At 39.5% G+C, this 19830-nt stretch overlaps 1 protein-coding gene across 18 annotated transcripts in view; it reads right to left on the bottom strand.

The window, feature by feature from the left end:
• Positions 1–19830, bottom strand: part of tenm4 (teneurin transmembrane protein 4) — a 312747-nt gene that overhangs the window by 47954 nt on the left and 244963 nt on the right. For 14 of the 18 annotated variants that reach the window (XM_062060986.1, XM_062060970.1, XM_062060974.1 and 11 more), the window contains 2 exons: positions 15731–15963; positions 15170–15324 (listed from right to left, as the gene is read on the bottom strand). In XM_062060986.1, coding sequence (XP_061916970.1) covers positions 15170–15324; positions 15731–15963 — 388 coding nt within the window. The remainder of the gene's footprint in view (positions 1–15169; positions 15325–15730; positions 15964–19830) is intronic. The other 4 variants (XM_062060972.1, XM_062060975.1, XM_062060980.1 and 1 more) reach the window with 1 other exon arrangement.

Here is a 19830-nt window from a genome sequence, read left to right as displayed (position 1 = left end):
CTGAGTGATTGTGTGTGTTGATCAGGTGTTTGAATTGTATTGGCGTGTTCTATGAAGCTAGGAGCTAGCAGAGGAGCTAGGAGCTAGCATAACAAACACGTAGGTGTTTTTATGCAGGATTAATTTGTGGCATATTAAATATAAGCCTGGTTGTGTTGTGGCTAATAGAGTATATATGTCTTGTGTTTATTTACTGTTGTAGTCATTCCCAGCTGAATATCAGGTCACCCCCGGCTCTCACAGCATCTTCCCTATCTGAATAGCTTCAACTCCCCACTAGTCCTTCACTTGCACTTTACTCATCCACAAATCTTTCATCCTCGCTCAAATTAATGGGGAAATTGTCGCTTTCTCGGTCCGAATCTCTCTCACTTCATGCGGCCATCATTGTAAACAATAGGGAACTTTGCGTATATGTTCAACTGACTACGTCACGCTACTTCCGGTAGGGGCAAGCCTTTTTTTTATCAGATACCAAAAGTTGCAATCTTTATCGTCGTTGTTCTATACTAAATCCTTTCAGCAAAAATATGGCAATATCGCGAAATGATCAAGTATGACACATAGAATAGATCTGCTATCCCCGTTTAAATAAAAAAAATTCATTTCAGTAGGCCTTTAAGGGACATTAAAGACTTAAATTCAAGTGCTTTGTTCTACTGGAGATGCATTCACGCTTCCCAAGTAGAAGGACAACTAATAACATCTCTTTAAGGGACATTAAAGACTTGAATTCAAGTGCTTTGTTCTACTGGAGATGCATTCACGCTTCCCAAGTAGAAGGACAACTAATAACATCGCATTAAGGGACATTAAAGACTTGAATTCAAGTGCTTTGTTCTACTGGAGATGCATTCACGCTTCACAAGTAGAAGGACAACTAATAACATCGCATTAAGGGACATTTTGCAGCTCAGCAGAATGGAGATTGATTAAAAGCTCTTACGCAAACAAGCACACGTCGCTCTTGAACGCCCACTTTGATGTTTTATCTTGCCAAACCTTCCAACTACAATCACATTTAGTCTTAAATAACGTTTTTAAGAACATGTTTGATAGGGATTAGTAAGGTGTTTACTAAAGTGTTCAATAGTGTTTAATAAAGTGTGTATTAAAGTTTTTAATAGTATTTAATAACGTTTTTAATACTGTTTAATAGTATTTAAGAATGTGTTTAATAGTGTTTAATAAGGTGTTAATTAAGGTGTTTAATAGTCTTTAATAAGGTGTTTATTAAAGTGTTTAACAGTCTTTAAAAAGGTGCTTATTAAAGTGTTTAATAGTGTTTAATACAGTTTTTAAGAATGTGTTTAATAGTGTTTAAAAATGTGTTTATTAGTGTTTAATAAAGTGTTTAACACTGTTTAATAAGATGTTGATTAAATTGTTTAATAGTGTTAAGTAAGGTGTTTATTAAAGTGTTTAATAGTGTTTAATAAAGTGTTTAAGAATGTGTTTAATATTGTTTAAAAATCTGTTTATGAAAGTGTTTAATAAAGTGTTTAAGAATGTGTTTGATAGGGATAAATAAGGTGTTTATTCAAGTGTTTAATAGTGTTTAATAAAGTGTGCATTAAAGTGTTTAATAAGGTGCTTATTAAAGTGTTTAATAGTGTTTAATACAGTTTTTAAGAATGTGTTTAATAGTGTTTAAAAAGGTGTTTATTAAAGTGTTTATTAGTGTTTAATAAAGTGTTTAACACTGTTTAATAAGATGTTAATTAAATTGTTTAATAGTGTTAAATAAGGTGTTTATTAAAGTGTTTAATAGTGTTTAATAAAGTGTTTAAGAATGTGTTTAATATTGTTTAAAAATCTGTTTATGAAAGTGTTTAATAAAGTGTTTAAGAATGTGTTTGATAGGGATAAATACGGTGTTTATTCAAGTGTTTAATAGTGTTTAATAAAGTGTGTATTAAAGTCTTTAATAAGGTGTTTATTAAAGTGTTTAACAGTCTTTAATAAGGTGCTTATTAAAGTGTTTAATAGTGTTTAATACAGTTTTTAAGAATGCGTTTGATAGTGTTTAAAAAGGTGTTTATTAAAGTGTTTATTAGTGTTTAATAAAGTGTTTAACACTGTTTAATAAGATGTTAATTAAATTGTTTAATAGTGTTAAATAGGGTGTTTATTAAAGTGTTTAATAGTGTTTAATAAAGTGTTTAAGAATGTGTTTAATATTGTTTAAAAATCTGTTTATGAAAGTGTTTAATAAAGTGTTTAAGAATGTGTTTGATAGGGATAAATACGGTGTTTATTCAAGTGTTTAATAGTGTTTAATAAAGTGTGTATTAAAGTGTTTAAGAAGGTGTTTATTAAAGTGTTTAACAGTCTTTAATAAGGTGCTTATTAAAGTGTTTAATAGTGTTTAATACAGTTTTTAAGAATGTGTTTAATAGTGTTTAAAAAGGTGTTTATTAAAGTGTTTATTAGTGTTTAATAAAGTGTTTAACACTGTTTAATAAGATGTTAATTAAATTGTTTAATAGTGTTAAATAAGGTATTTATTAAAGTGTTCAATAGTGTTTAATAAAGTGTTTAAGAATGTGTTTAATATTGTTTAAAAATCTGTTTATGAAAGTGTTTAATAAACTGTTTAAGAATGTGTTTAATATTGTTTAAAAATCTGTTTATTAAAGTGTTTAATAAAGTGTTTAAGAATGTGTTTGATAGGGATAAATAAGGTGTTTATTCAAGTGTTTAATAAAGTGTGTATTAAAGTGTTTAATAGTATTTAAGAATGTGTTTAATACGGTTTAATAAGGTGTTTATTAAAGTGTTTAACAGTGTTTAATAAGGTGTTTATTAATGTGTTTAATAAGGCGTTTATTAAAGTGTTTAATAGTGTTTAATAAAGTGTTTAAGAATGTGTTTGATAGGGACAAATAAAGTGTTTATTCAAGTGTTTAATAGTGTTTAAAAAGGTATTTATTATAGTGTTTATTAGTGTTTAATAAAGTGTTTAAGAATGTGTTTAACAGTGTTTAATAAGATGTTAATTAAATTGTTTAATAGTGTTAAATAAGGTGTTTATTAAAGTTTTTAATAGTGTTTAATAAAGTGTTTAAGAATGCGTTTAATATTGTTTAAAAATCTGTTAATTAAAATGTTTAAGAATGTGTTTGATAGGGATGAATAAGGTGTTTATTCAAGTGTTTAATATATTTTAATAATTGTTTATTAAAGTGTTTAATAGTGTTGAATAAAGTGTTTAAGATTGCGTTTGATAGGGATTAATTAATTCAGGGGGGATTTGGACAGCGGCGAGCATGAGGGGGTGAAGAGGGAGGGGACTCCCCCCCCCCCCCCGGGGCGTCAAACGGGCATCTGGAGGATAAAATGTGTTTTTAGACGCTGCAAACATGATAAATGTCAGCTGTCACACTAGGAAGATGGCAACTGTCCCGCAGAATAGAAGATGGCAACTGTCCTGCAGAATAGAAGATGGCAACTGTCCCGCAGAATAGAAGATGGCATCTGTCCCGCAGAATAGAAGATGGCAACTGTCCCGCAGAATAGAAGATGGCAACTGTCCCGCAGAATAGAAGATGGCATCTGTCCCGCAGAATAGAAGATGGCATCTGTCCCGCAGAATAGAAGATGGCAACTGTCCCGCAGAATAGAAGATGGCAACTGTCCCGTAGAATAGAAGATGGCGGTATAGCTCGGTTGGTAGAGCGGATGTGCCAGCAACTTGAGGGTTGCAGGTTCGATCCCCGCTTCCGCCATCCTAGTCACTGCCGTTGTGTCCTTGGGCAAGACACTTTACCCACCTGCTCCCAGTGCCACCCACACTGGTTTGAATGTAACTTAGATATTGGGTTTCACTATGTAAAGCGCTTTGAGTCACTTGAGAAAAAGCGCTATATAAATGTAATTCACTTCACTTCACAAGATGGCAACTGTCCCGCAGAATAGAAGATGGCAACTGTCCCGCAGAATAGAAGATGGCATCTGTCCCGCAGAATAGAAGATGGCAACTGTCCCGCAGAATAGAAGATGGCAACTGTCCCGCAGAATAGAAGATGGCATCTGTCCCGCAGAATAGAAGATGGCAACTGTCCCGCAGAATAGAAGATGACAACTGTCCCGCAGAATAGAAGATGGCAACTGTCCCGCAGAATAGAAGATGGCAACTGTCCCGCAGAATAGAAGATGGCAATTGTCCCGCAGAATAGAAGATGGCAACTGTCCCGCAGAATAGAAGATGGCAACTGTCCCGCAGAATAGAAGATGGCAACTGTCCCGCAGAATAGAAGATGGCGACTGTCCCGCAGAATAGAAGATGGCGACTGTCCCGCAGAATAGAAGATGGCGACTGTCCGGCAGAATAGAAGATGACAACTGTCCCGCAGAATAGAAGATGACAACTGTCCCGCAGAATAGAAGATGACTACTGTCCCGCAGAATAGAAGATGGCGACTGTCCCGCAGAATAGAAGATGGCGACTGTCCCGCAGAATAGAAGATGGCAACTGTCCCGCAGAATAGAAGATGGCGACTGTCCCGCAGAATAGAAGATGGCGACTGTCCCGCAGAATAGAAGATGGCAACTGTCCCGCAGAATAGAAGATGACAACTGTCCCGCAGAATAGAAGATGACAACTGTCCCGCAGAATAGAAGATGACTACTGTCCCGCAGAATAGAAGATGGCGACTGTCCCGCAGAATAGAAGATGGCAACTGTCCCGCAGAATAGAAGATGGCGACTGTCCCGCAGAATAGAAGATGACAACTGTCCCGCAGAATAGAAGATGACTACTGTCCCGCAGAATAGAAGATGGCAACTGTCCCGCAGAATAGAAGATGACAACTGTCCCGCAGAATAGAAGATGGCAACTGTCCCGCAGAATAGAAGATGGCAACTGTCCCGCAGAATAGAAGATGGCAACTGTCCCGTAGAATAGAAGATGGCAACTTTCCCGCAGAATAGAAGATGGCAACTGTCCCGCAGAATAGAAGATGGCATCTGTCCCGCAGAATAGAAGATGGCAACTGTCCCGCAGAATAGAAGATGGCAACTGTCCCGCAGAATAGAAGATGGCATCTGTCCCGCAGAATAGAAGATGGCAACTGTCCCGCAGAATAGAAGATGGCAACTGTCCCGCAGAATAGAAGATGGCAACTGTCCCGCAGAATAGAAGATGGCGACTGTCCCGCAGAATAGAAGATGGCGACTGTCCCGCAGAATAGAAGATGGCGACTGTCCCGCAGAATAGAAGATGACAACTGTCCCGCAGAATAGAAGATGACAACTGTCCCGCAGAATAGAAGATGGCAACTGTCCCGCAGAATAGAAGATGGCGACTGTCCCGCAGAATAGAAGATGGTGACTGTCCCGCAGAGTAGAAGATGGCAACCGTCCCGCAGAATAGAAGATGACAACTGTCCCGCAGAATAGAAGATGACAACTGTCCCGCAGAATAGAAGATGACTACTGTCCCGCAGAATAGAAGATGGCGACTGTCCCGCAGAATACAAGATGGCAACTGTCCCTCAGAATAGAAGATGGCAACTGTCCCGCAGAATAGAAGATGACAACTGTCCCGCAGGATAGAAGATGGCAATTGTCCCGCAGAATAGAAGATGGCAACTGTCCCGCAGAATAGAAGATGGCAACTGTCCCGCAGAATAGAAGATGGCAACTGTCCCGCAGAATAGAAGATGGCGACTGTCCCGCAGAATAGAAGATGGCGACTGTCCCGCAGAATAGAAGATGACAACTGTCCCGCAGAATAGAAGATGACAACTGTCCCGCAGAATAGAAGATGGCGACTGTCCCGCAGAATAGAAGATGGCAACTGTCCCGCAGAATAGAAGATGGCAACTGTCCCGCAGAATAGAAGATGGCGACTGTCCCGCAGAATAGAAGATGGCAACTGTCCCGCAGAATAGAATATGACAACTGTCCCGCAGAATAGAAGATGACAACTGTCCCGCAGAATAGAAGATGACTACTGTCCCGCAGAATAGAAGATGGCGACTGTCCCGCAGAATAGAAGATGGCAACTGTCCGGCAGAATAGAAGATGGCAACTGTCCCGCAGAATAGAAGATGACAACTGTCCCGCAGAATAGAAGATGACAACTGTCCCACAGAATAGAAGATGGCAACTGTTCCGCAGAATAGAAGATGACAACTGTCCCGCAGAATAGAAGATGACAACTATCCCGCAGAATAGAAGATGGCAACTGTCCCGCAGAATAGAAGATGGCAACTGTCCCGCAGAATAAAAGTGGCGAGCAGAGTTTGTGGCGTGCAGGGTTTCATCTGGCTGAGCAGAGAGAAGATGAAACGTCTTCTGCTTTTTCTTTGGCTTCAGGTCTCAGTGAGGGTGAGGAGATGCTAACCACGCAGCCATGCAGCTCTGTCCTGGCTGCCCAGTACAATATGGCCCAATCCAGGAACATTTGTTTTTCTTTTTCTTTTTTCTTTTAAGATATATTTATCTTTTCAAAATGTGTTTTTAATGTGTTGTTTCTTTTTCTTTTGAAAATGTTTTTTTCTTTTAAACCATGTTTTTCTTTTAATTTTAAAATGTGTTTTCTTTTTAAAATGTGTTTTTCTATTTCTTTTCAAATGTGTTTTTCTTTCAAAAATGTTTTTTTTTAATTTTAAATGTGTTTTTCTTTTTAAAATGTTTTTTCCTTTTTTTTGTTTTTCTTTCAAAAATGTTTTTTTTTCCATTTTAAATGTGTTTTTCTTTTTAAAATGTTTTTCCTTTTTTATACATGTTTTTTTTTTTAAAATGTTTATTTTTTTCCATTTTAAATGTGTTTTTCTTTTTGAAATATTTTTTTTCCATTTTAAATGCGTTTTTCTTTTTAAAATGTTTTTTCCTTTTTTATATATATGTTTTTCTTTCAAAAATGTAATTTTTTGAATTTTAAATGTGTTTTTCTTTTTAAAATGTTTTTTCCTTTTTTATACATGTTTTTCTTTCAAAACTTTTTTTTCCCATTTTAAATGTGTTTTTCTTTTTAAACATTTTTTTTTTCCATTTTAAATGTTTTTCTTTTTAAATTTTTTTTCCTTTTTTATATATATATGTTTTTCTTTAAAAAATGTTTTTTTTCCATTTTAAATATGTTTTTCTTTTTTAATTTTTTTTTCCATTTTAAATGTGTTTTTCTTTTAGAATGTTTTTTTTTCCATTTTAATTTTTGTATTATTTTTTTATTATTATTATTTTTTTAAAGAAAGTAACAGCAAAAAACAACAACAAAGTAATATATATATATATATATATATATATATATATATATATATATATATATATATATATATATATATATATATATATATATATATATATATATATATATATATAATATCGGCCAATTCAGAAACATCGCCCTGCTGAACGTAGAAGGAAAAATCTTCTTCTCAGTGCTGGCCAGAAGGATGACCACCTACCTGCTAGAGAATTGCTACATCGACACCAACTGCCAGAAAGCAGGAGTTCCAGGTTTCCCAGGATGCGTAGAGCACTCTACGATGATCTGGGACCAGATCCAGAAGGCCAAGCGGGAGAAGACCGACCTGCATGTCATCTGGCTCGATCTCGCCAACGCGTACGGATCGGTCCCACACCAGCTGATCAACTACGCCTTGGAGTTCTTCCACATGCCACCCTGCATCAAGAACCTGGTAGCGCTTTACTTCAGCGATCTGCAGATGTGCTTTGCCCTCCAGGACTTCACCACCGGGTGGCAGCATCTAGAAGTGGGAATTGCAATGGGGTGTGCCATTTCTCCAATCTTGTTCGTGGCAGCCTTTGAGATAATCCTCATCGGAGCAAGGCAAATGGTTGGAGGAATCAAAACACCATCGGGTCAGAGGTTACCCCCATTGAGGAGCTATATGGACGATGTCACCAGCCTCCTTCAGACAGCAGCATGTACATCTCGACTGCTGAAAAGGGTGGATGAGTTGACATCATGGGCCAGAATGAAGATCAAACCCTCCAAATCCCGTAGCCTGTCACTCAGAAGGGGAGTCAGAAACGACAACACCATCTTTGTCGTCGGGGGAGAGAAAATCCCCCTCCTGTCTGAGCAACCCATCAAAAGCCTGGGGAGGCAGTACACTGCAGAGCTGTCCGATAAACAGATGGGGAGGACTGTCATGAAACAACTCACGGACGGCCTGGCAAGGATCGACCAGAGCCAACTCCCTGGAAAGTACAAGGTCTGGTGTTACCAGTTCATACTCTACAGGAGGGTGATGTGGCCTCTGAAAATGAGCGAGATCCCCTCATCTGCCGTGAGTAAGATGGATGGAAAAGCCAACTCATTCATCAGAAAGTGGCTGGGACTACCACGGTGCCTTTCAGAAACGGGCCTCTTTGGGAAGAACGCACTGCAGCTGCCACTGCAGTCTATCAGTCTGGGCTATATGCAGGAGAAGTCCAGGCTGGTCCTCGAACTAAGAGAGTCCACTGACCAGTCAGTAAGGAACGCCAATGCCAAGGTTCCCACTGGCCGAAAGTGGAAAGCCCAAACTGAGGTTGACCGAGCTGTCAGTAGGCTGCATCACCAAGAGCTCATGGGCAGAGTCCAGGCAGGAAGAGCAGGGCTAGGATGGGGAGAAGCGCCTCGGTTCTGGTCTAAGGCCAACCGCAAGGAGAGGAAGGAGATGGTGGTGGCGGAGGTGACGAGGATGGAGGAAGAGCGCTATAAGATCAAGGCCGTGTCGCAGGGCCGACAAGGAAGGTGGACAACCTGGGAGGGAGTGGTCAACCGGAACATCAGCTGGTCCGACCTGTGGAAGATTCCACAGGCAAGGATCAGCTTCCTTATTCGTTCAACCTACGACACGCTTCCCTGTCCTCGTAACCTTCACCAATGGTTCGGGAACGAGGAATGCTGCTCACTCTGCAATGCTCCCAACGCAAGCCTCCAGCACATCTTGTCGGGCTGCAAGACCGCACTCTCTCAGGGGCGCTATAGATGGCGCCACGACCAGGTCCTGAGGAAACTAGCGGAGGTGCTGGAGGGGTGTCGACAGGGCAGCAAAGAATCACCACCAGCAGAGAACCATACCAGCTTTGTCACGGAAGGGGGGGGTCAAAGATACATCAGGCCAAGAGAGACAGCAGCAAGGCCCTTTTCCCCAGACCAGGAGTGGGACATGAGGGTTGACCTCAATAGGCAGCTCCGGTTCCCCACGGAGATCACCACTACATCTCTCCGCCCGGATATTGTAGTGTGGTCCAGCAAGGCAAGAGTGGTGCACCTTATTGAGCTGACCGTACCATCGGAGGAGGGGATCAAGGCCGCCTTTGAGCGCAAGAAGGCCAAGTACTCGGAGCTGGCTGCTGAGTGCCGGGAGGCTGGCTGGAAGACAACCATCTACCCAGTAGAAGTTGGCTGCCGAGGCTACGTGGGGCTGTCAACCACACGCCTTTTGAGGGACGTAGGAGTGACTGGAAGAAAGCTGAGAAAGGCCATAAAAGATCTGGCAGAGGAGGCCGAGAAAGGCAGCTTTTGGCTCTGGCTGAGGAGGAAGGACAGGAGCTGGGGAAAGAACAACTAACCCCGATAACAGCCGCAGGGGGTAACAGCTATCAGCTGCAGGGGGTGACAGGGAGACGTCCCTGTCACTGCTCCGCCACCAGGAGACGTTCCAGGATTAAAGGAGTGAAACGTTGGTGAATGGTGGTTCCTGGCTGATGACCCTGCAGCTGACCCGTGGGCACTGGAGGAGGTGCGACAGGCAGCAATGCCAAGCAGGAAATACTACCTACCTGTTCATTAACTGAAGTTCTGGAAACCCCAGTGACTACTGTGAACAGGGCAGTTGGAGTCCAGGGAAGACTGGAGGACAGCCAGGAAAGACTGGATGGCAGCAGGGAAAGACCGCACCGGGAGTGGACGGCTAGTTACCCAACCCACTGGTCTCTCGCAAGAGGGACACCCACCTTAACTACGAAGAAATCAAGGAAAAAACAACCCGCAGGCCCTCCGAGAGGCGGGATGAAAGATGGGCCTAACATGACGGACCACACGGTAACGACGATGGCAACGGAAACGGATAACGAGAACATCAGAACTCCAGTTAATGAGGAGAAGATCCTCCGAAAGTGTGCTTGCGGATGGGAAAAGGTGACCACGTACAGGGGACTGCGAATCCACCAGGGGAAAGCAAAGTGTGGTCAGAGAGGCCAACAGCAACCTTGCACCGCGGCAGCGGGTGAGACAAGAGGGACCAGAAGCCAGGTAGAAAACCACAGTGCTAACGGACCCAATGTTGCTGAAAGCACAGATGGCACAGAGGAAGAAAGCCCCTCGGTGGAGGCTGAGCCCCCACGTGAGCACCAAGACCCAATCTCTACCATCTCACACAGAACAGAGCCACAAGCAGAGACCAAGAAACCAGCAAGAAGGAACAAGCTTAAATGGCCAAAGGCAAATGAAGCAGAGGCATGGCGTACTTTGGATACAGACCTGACCAAGATCCTGGAGGAAAGGTTGCATGGAGGTGCCGAAGCTAAGCTTAACCTGTTTGGGGACATTATATACCAGACCTGCAAAGACAGGTTTGGTGAAATTATCTCCAAGCAGAGGACTGCCCCAAGGGAAATGGGGAGGAGGGAAAAGGAGATCGCCGAGCTTGTGCGAAGACGCCGACAACTCCGCAAGAACTGGAGGAAGGCAACCCAGCCAGAGAGAGAAGGTCTGAAAGTCCTGTGGGAGGAGGTCAGGCAAAGGCTATCCAGGCTCCGCAGAGCTGAACGCATCCGCAAGCGTAGCAAACGGAAGCAGAAAGAGCGAGCCAGCTTCTTCAAGGATCCCTTCAAGCACGCCACACAACTGCTGGAGGAGAAAAAGTCCGGGAAGCTCGAAACCACCAGGGAGCAAATGGAACAGCACGTCAAAAGGCAGTACAGTGATCCGCTAAGAAACGTCCCATTAGGAACACCAGGGTACGTGCCCCGGCCTGCGCCACCGACAGCTGAATTTAACATCATGCCCCCCAAGCTCAGCGAAGTTAGGCAAACCGTGAAGAAGGCAAGGTCCTCATCAGCACCAGGCCCCAATGGAGTTCCCTACAAGCTCTATAAGAACTGCCCCAAGGTACTTGAACTGCTCTGGTATCTAATGAGAACTGCCTGGAAAAAGCAACTCATTCCAGCGGAGTGGCAAAGGGCTGTAGCGGTATTCATCCCGAAGGAAGAAAACTCCAAAAATATCGGCCAATTCAGAAACATCGCCCTGCTGAACGTAGAAGGAAAAATCTTCTTCTCAGTGCTGGCCAGAAGGATGACCACCTACCTGCTAGAGAATTGCTACATCGACACCAACTGCCAGAAAGCAGGAGTTCCAGGTTTCCCAGGATGCGTAGAGCACTCTACGATGATCTGGGACCAGATCCAGAAGGCCAAGCGGGAGAAGACCGACCTGCATGTCATCTGGCTCGATCTCGCCAACGCGTACGGATCGGTCCCACACCAGCTGATCAACTACGCCTTGGAGTTCTTCCACATGCCACCCTGCATCAAGAACCTGGTAGCGCTTTACTTCAGCGATCTGCAGATGTGCTTTGCCCTCCAGGACTTCACCACCGGGTGGCAGCATCTAGAAGTGGGAATTGCAATGGGGTGTGCCATTTCTCCAATCTTGTTCGTGGCAGCCTTTGAGATAATCCTCATCGGAGCAAGGCAAATGGTTGGAGGAATCAAAACACCATCGGGTCAGAGGTTACCCCCATTGAGGAGCTATATGGACGATGTCACCAGCCTCCTTCAGACAGCAGCATGTACATCTCGACTGCTGAAAAGGGTGGATGAGTTGACATCATGGGCCAGAATGAAGATCAAACCCTCCAAATCCCGTAGCCTGTCACTCAGAAGGGGAGTCAGAAACGACAACACCATCTTTGTCGTCGGGGGAGAGAAAATCCCCCTCCTGTCTGAGCAACCCATCAAAAGCCTGGGGAGGCAGTACACTGCAGAGCTGTCCGATAAACAGATGGGGAGGACTGTCATGAAACAACTCACGGACGGCCTGGCAAGGATCGACCAGAGCCAACTCCCTGGAAAGTACAAGGTCTGGTGTTACCAGTTCATACTCTACAGGAGGGTGATGTGGCCTCTGAAAATGAGCGAGATCCCCTCATCTGCCGTGAGTAAGATGGATGGAAAAGCCAACTCATTCATCAGAAAGTGGCTGGGACTACCACGGTGCCTTTCAGAAACGGGCCTCTTTGGGAAGAACGCACTGCAGCTGCCACTGCAGTCTATCAGTCTGGGCTATATGCAGGAGAAGTCCAGGCTGGTCCTCGAACTAAGAGAGTCCACTGACCAGTCAGTAAGGAACGCCAATGCCAAGGTTCCCACTGGCCGAAAGTGGAAAGCCCAAACTGAGGTTGACCGAGCTGTCAGTAGGCTGCATCACCAAGAGCTCATGGGCAGAGTCCAGGCAGGAAGAGCAGGGCTAGGATGGGGAGAAGCGCCTCGGTTCTGGTCTAAGGCCAACCGCAAGGAGAGGAAGGAGATGGTGGTGGCGGAGGTGACGAGGATGGAGGAAGAGCGCTATAAGATCAAGGCCGTGTCGCAGGGCCGACAAGGAAGGTGGACAACCTGGGAGGGAGTGGTCAACCGGAACATCAGCTGGTCCGACCTGTGGAAGATTCCACAGGCAAGGATCAGCTTCCTTATTCGTTCAACCTACGACACGCTTCCCTGTCCTCGTAACCTTCACCAATGGTTCGGGAACGAGGAATGCTGCTCACTCTGCAATGCTCCCAACGCAAGCCTCCAGCACATCTTGTCGGGCTGCAAGACCGCACTCTCTCAGGGGCGCTATAGATGGCGCCACGACCAGGTCCTGAGGAAACTAGCGGAGGTGCTGGAAGGGTGTCGACAGGGCAGCAAAGAATCACCACCAGCAGAGAACCATACCAGCTTTGTCACGGAAGGGGGGGGTCAAAGATACATCAGGCCAAGAGAGACAGCAGCAAGGCCCTTTTCCCCAGACCAGGAGTGGGACATGAGGGTTGACCTCAATAGGCAGCTCCGGTTCCCCACGGAGATCACCACTACATCTCTCCGCCCGGATATTGTAGTGTGGTCCAGCAAGGCAAGAGTGGTGCACCTTATTGAGCTGACCGTACCATCGGAGGAGGGGATCGAGGCCGCCTTTGAGCGCAAGAAGGCCAAGTACTCGGAGCTGGCTGCTGAGTGCCGGGAGGCTGGCTGGAAGACAACCATCTACCCAGTAGAAGTTGGCTGCCGAGGCTACGTGGGGCTGTCAACCACACGCCTTTTGAGGGACGTAGGAGTGACTGGAAGAAAGCTGAGAAAGGCCATAAAAGATCTGGCAGAGGAGGCCGAGAAAGGCAGCTTTTGGCTCTGGCTGAGGAGGAAGGACAGGAGCTGGGGAAAGAACAACTAACCCCGATAACAGCCGCAGGGGGTAACAGCTATCAGCTGCAGGGGGTGACAGGGAGACGTCCCTGTCACTGCTCCGCCACCAGGAGACGTTCCAGGATTAAAGGAGTGAAACGTTGGTGAATGGTGGTTCCTGGCTGATGACCCTGCAGCTGACCCGTGGGCACTGGAGGAGGTGCGACAGGCAGCAATGCCAAGCAGGAAATACTACCTACCTGTTCATTGACTGTTTTTCTTTCAAAAATGTTTGTTTTTTATCTTAAATGTGTTTTCTTTTTAAAATGTTTTTTTCCTTTTTTATATATGTTTTTCTTTCAAAAAATTTTTTTTCTCCATTTTAAATGTGTTTTTCTTTTTAAAATGTTTTTTTTCAATTTTAAAATGTGTTTTTCTTTTTAAAATGTTTTTTCCTTTTTTATATATATGTTTTTCTTTCAAAAATGTTTTTTTTTTATCTTAAATGTGTTTTCTTTTTAAAATGTTTTTTCCTTTTTTATATATGTTTTTCTTTCAAAATTTTTTTTTTTCCATTTTAAATGAGTTTTTCTTTTTAAATTTTTTTTTTTCCATTTTAAATGTGTTTTTCTTTTTAAAATGTTTTTTTTTTTCCATTTTAAAATGTGTTTTTCTTTTTAAAATGTTTTTTCCTTTTTTATATATATGTTTTTCTTTCTAAATTGTTTTTTTTTTATTTTAAATGTGTTTTTCTTTTTAAAATGTTTTTTCCTTTTTTATATATATGTTTTTCTTTCAAAATTGTTTTTTTTCTCATTTTAAATGTGTTTTTTTTTTAAAATATTTTTTTCCTTTTTTATATATATGTTTTTATTTTAAAAATGTTTGTTTTTTTATCTTAAATGTGTTTTCTTTTTAAAATGTTTTTTTCCTTTTTTATATATGTTTTTCTTTCAAAAATGTTTTTTTTTCCATTTTAAATGAGTTTTTCTTTTTAAAATGTTTTTTTTCCATTTTAAAATGTGTTTTTCTTTTTAAATATTTTTTTCCTTTTTTATATATATGTTTTTCTTTTAAAAATGTTTGTTTTTTTATCTTAAATGTGTTTTCTTTTTAAAATGTTTTTTTCCTTTTTTATATATGTTTTTCTTTCAAAAATGTTTTTTTTTCCATTTTAAATGAGTTTTTCTTTTTAAAATGTTTTTTTTCCATTTTAAAATGTGTTTTTCTTTTTAAAATGTTTTTTTTTCCATTTTAAAATGTGTTTTTCTTTCAAAAATGTTTTTTTTTCATTTTAAATGTGTTTTTCTTTTTAAAATGTTTTTTTTCCATTTTAAAATGTGTTTTTCTTTTTAAAATGTTTTTTCCTTTTTTATATATATGTTTTTCTTTCAAAAATGTTTTTTTTTTATCTTAAATGTGTTTACTTTTTAAATTGTTTTTTACTTTTTTATATATGTTTTTCTTTCAATTTTTTTTTTCCATTTTAAATGAGTTTTTCTTTCAAAAATGTTTTTTTTCCATTTTAAATGTGTTTTTCTTTTTAAAATGTTTTTTTTTCCATTTTAAAATGTGTTTTTCTTTTTAAAATGTTTTTTCCTTTTTTATAAATATGTTTTTCTTTCAAAAATGTTTTGTTTTTTTATCTTGAATGTGTTTTCTTTTTAAAATGTTTTTTCCTTTTTTATATATGTTTTTCTTTCAAAAAATTATTTTTTTCCATTTTAAATGTGTTTTTCTTTTTAAATTTTTGTTTCCTTTTTTATATATGTTTTTCTTTTAAAATGTGTTTTTGAAAGATGTTTTTTCTTTCCAAACGTACCTGAGAGATGTCCATGACGGCGTCACAGCTGAGAGGTCGTGCGGAGGTCAGGTCGTTGAAGCCCAGCAGGGTGGAGATGATCCCGTTCTGGTCGATCCTGCGGATCATAGTGCCATCCACCAAGAACACCACGCCGTACTTGTCCACCGCCATGCCTGCAAGTGTCACACATCACTAGTACACACCTTCCTCACTCTCAAGTGTCACACATCACTGGTACACACCTTCCTCACTCTACTGTATATAGACACTGAAAGTACACGTCTTGCAGGGGAAAGTACTCGCCAGAAATACTTCTCTTTTTTTTTGCAGAAAAAAAAGACTTTTAAATTTATCTTTTTCACTCAATCATGCAGAAATGTACACAGGAGTACGTGTGTGTACTACATGTGTGTGTACTATTTGTGTGTGTACTACATGTGTGTGTACTATTTGTGTGTGTACTACATGTGTGTGGACTAATTGTGTGTGTACTGTACATGAATGTGTGTACTTTACGTGTGTGTGTACTACTCATGTGTGTACAAGTGTGTAAATGTGTGTACTTAATGTGCGACCCACCTCTGGGGTTGGTGAGCGTGGCGTCCACCGCCTTGCCGCCATCCCCACAGCGAGCGTCATCATACGGCAGACATTGGTCACCAGTGCCGGCCACCAGTTCCAAGTTCTTGGCCGGGTCCTTGATGGCGGCCAGAGACTTGACCCTGAAGACTTTACGGCTGCTGGTGTCAGACAGGTACACCGCACCGCTGACGGGGCTGCTGGCCAGGTAGTACTTGTGGGCGGGGCTACTGCTGTCAGAAGAAGGTAGAAGAAATTCAAAGGTTTGAATATGACACACACATGCACGCACGCACGCACGCACACACACACACACCTGCGCACACACACGCGAAAAAGTCACAATTAAAACCAGGGGTTCTTCACCTTTTCCACTACAGACGGGCCCCGGGGCCCACTCAAATATCAACACTGACTTAGTAAACTAACTCTTGATTTGAATCACATTCAATAATCATATGTAAACTTCTTATAGTTTACATCTTGTTAAATGACATGAAAACATGTTTTAATCATAGAGATTATTTTCAAGGCTTACGTCAGACTGATTACAAAAGTAAATATTAATCAAATAAACTGCAAAAGAAGGCGATTATAAAAACTGATTACACATTAATTTACATATACCGTATTTCCTTGAATAGCCGCAGGGGCGTTAATTAATTTACAACCTCCTGTCACTCCTGCGGTTACCGGAAACCGGCGGGATGGCCGTGCATGCGGTAATTATTTTAAAACCTCTTCTCACTCCGGCGTTTACCAAAAGGAATCCATAAAATTTAGGCGTGCGCTTTGAGTGTGATGTAAGCATACCATCATGAAAAGCACATTTAATAAAAAAAAAACGTTATTATGGTCTTACCTGTACTTATAAATGGAGTCCATTTGCAGCTCCTTCTGACCAAAAGCATCGATAACTTGTTTATAGAAGTCTTCATTATTTTATTTTTTCCGTTTTAAAAGTCTCTGTCTCGATGGAGATATTCCTTTAATTATTACCTCCTGCTTCGATTGAAAGTCCAGTTTAGAAAACTGTTTTATTTTAGATACCGGTATGTAATCCTCCTTGTTAAAAGGAAAAAAAAAATCTCTTGCTGCGTGTGTTCACTTCTTCTGCAGTACCGGAAGTCGCAAGAAGGATCACTAGCGCGGCAGCGCCCTCTACCACCAGGAGGCGGGAGTCATTTAATGACTTATACAGTATTTCACACACGCAGCTACGGTATATTAATAAAACATAGCTGCTTACTGTTCTCTTTAGCATATTGTACCGGTATTCAATAGCTTGGACCTTAAATCCTACTGAATAGCTCTTTATCTTTTTTCCTTTGTGCGATTGTAAACTACTGAAAGCAGCTTCCTCCATTTTGAAAATGAGGACAGATGCGTCAATCGTGACGTAACGAATGTGACCCGGTGGAAGTTCTCGCCATATGCTAAATATTTTGCGAAACGAGTTTGACCCGGTGAAAATTATAGACATGCGATAATAAAATTAATATTTTGCGAAACGAATTTGATCCGGCTTCAATAATAAACCGGCGATAAGGCCAAGCATGCGTTAATTATTTTGAGAAACGAGTTTGACCCGGCAGTAATTCTAGACGTGCGAATACTATATTCCCTGCGCCAATTCAAGGAAATACGGTAATCATGCAATAATAAAATAAGTCAATTATAGCTAAATTTATAATAAATTATAATATTTGTTGACTAGTCCGTCAATAAAATGAAGGTACAAATAACAATCACTTTAATTAATAATTAATTAATGGATTAGATTTATATAGCGCTTTTCTAGACACTCAAAGCGCTTCACAGAGAAGTGAGAACCCATCATTCATTTTTACAACTCATTCATTCATCATTCATTCTCCGGTGTGAGCGGCACCGGGGGCAAGGGTGAAGTGTCCTGCCCAAGGACACAACAGCAGCGATTTTTGGATGGTAAGAGGCGGGGAGCGAACCTGCAACCCTCAGGTTTCTGGCAAGGCCGCTCTACCCACTACGCCATGCCGCCCCTTTAGTCATCATTTTTGCGCTGAAGAAACTTCTCTATGACTTTATATCCAGACTTCTTCTGTTTGTTAGATGTTGGCATTACTGCCACAAGTGGTGGAAAAGTGTATTACAACCGAGTGTGGCCCACAGCTGAGACACCGTTTTTGGCAGCGTTCGCAGCCAAGTAATGGCCCCCGGCCCTATGGTTAAAAAAGACCATGTTGGTGCACCACAGACATCATTTGGGTGGATGTGTTGTCATAGAATGTGTGCAGCAGGAATCTTTGGGCACCGAACAACTCCATCCAGTTCCCACTTTTGGGGTGACGATTCGATTCAGAGTCGATTGTTGATGAAATGTGGTTCTTGATTCAGACTGATTCTGACGAAGTATCATTTGCTTTAATAATCATCATGATTGTTTTCTAAACACGTTGCAGGTTAGAAAAGCTCCTTCAGGTTGCATGGAGATGGCTTAAAAACAAATAAAAAAATAAAAATACAAATAAATAATACATCAAATCAAATTTAAAAAAATAAATAATAATAATAAAAATAAAAAAAAAATCCAGTTCTAAGATCAACTACATTCCTCCATAAAATAGATGAACAACTCTGATAAATGTTTATATTACTTCAAAGGAAATTGCTTTTGTAGAATAAAATTCTTCAAATTTTCAAAAAAATTCTGTAATTTTTTTTAATCGATTAAAAATCGTTACAAAACGAACCGTGCTTCATTTGCAAATCAATTTTGTGTGTGCACCCCGAGTGCAATGTAGTGTGTTTCAAAGCACAACAAAGATGGCCGCCAACATACTGTTCATTAACAATCTGTTGGATATTGAAAATAAATCATAACTTCTTTGTTTCTCAATCCATGGTCATCATTTTTACTTTATTATCAATGTAAAATATATATATATATATATTTTACTTTATTATCAATGTAAAATATTTATATTTTATTTTATTGTCAATGTAAAAAATATATTTTACTTTATTGTCAATGTAAAATATATATATTTTACTTTATTGTCAATGTAAAATATATATATTACAATATTTTTAATGTAAAATATATATATTTTACTTTATTTTCAATGTAAAATATATATATTTTACTTTATTGTCAATGTAAAATATATATATATTTTACTTTATTATCAATGTATAATATATATATATTACAATATTATCAATGTAAAAATATATATATTACTTTATTGTCAATGTAAAATATATATATTTTACTCTATTATCAATGTAAAATATATATATTTTACTTTATTGTCAATGTAAAATATATATATTTTACTTTATCGTCAATGTAAAATATATATATTTTACTTTTTATCAATGTAAAATATATATATTTTACAATATTATCAATGTAAAATATATATATTTTACAATATTATCAATTTAAAATATATATATTTTACTTTATTGTAAATGTAAAAATCAACTATTTTTAACGGTATTGTCAATGTAAAATAACATTTTTTTTTACTTTATTATCAATGTAAGAAAGCATTTTTTTACTTTATTATCAAAGTAAAAAAACAATGTTTTACTTTATTAAAGTAAAAAAAAAATCATTTAATTGTCAATGTAAACAAACATGTTTTATTTTATTGTCAGTGTAAAAAATACTTTATTATCAATGTACAACAACATTTTTTACTATATTATCAATGTAAAAAAAATTGTTTTTCTATTATCAAAGTATTTTTTTTAACTTTATTATCAATGTAAAAAACATTTTTTACTTTATCATCAAAGTATAAAAAAACTAATTTTTACTTTATTAATGTAAAAACTGTTTTACTTTATTTTCAAAGTATTTATTTTAAACTTTATTATTAATGTAAAAACCTTTTTTTTAACTTTATTATCAATGTAAAATCTTTTGTACTTTATTATCAAAGTAAAAAAACAAAACATTTTTTTACTTCAGTATCAATGTAAACACATATTTTTTACTTCATTTACCATGTACATTTTTTTTAAACTTCATCAGCAATGAACAAAATATTTTTTTAACTTTATAAACAATATAATTTTTTTTTTTTTTTTACGTAATTATTGAATTAAAA

The sequence above is a fragment of the Entelurus aequoreus genome, linkage group LG10, assembly GCF_033978785.1.
Source record: "Entelurus aequoreus isolate RoL-2023_Sb linkage group LG10, RoL_Eaeq_v1.1, whole genome shotgun sequence".
NCBI classification, from domain to species: Eukaryota; Metazoa; Chordata; class Actinopteri; order Syngnathiformes; family Syngnathidae; genus Entelurus; species Entelurus aequoreus.
The sequence above is the reverse complement of the archived record's forward strand: the minus strand, read 5'-3'. Positions and strand labels throughout refer to the sequence as shown.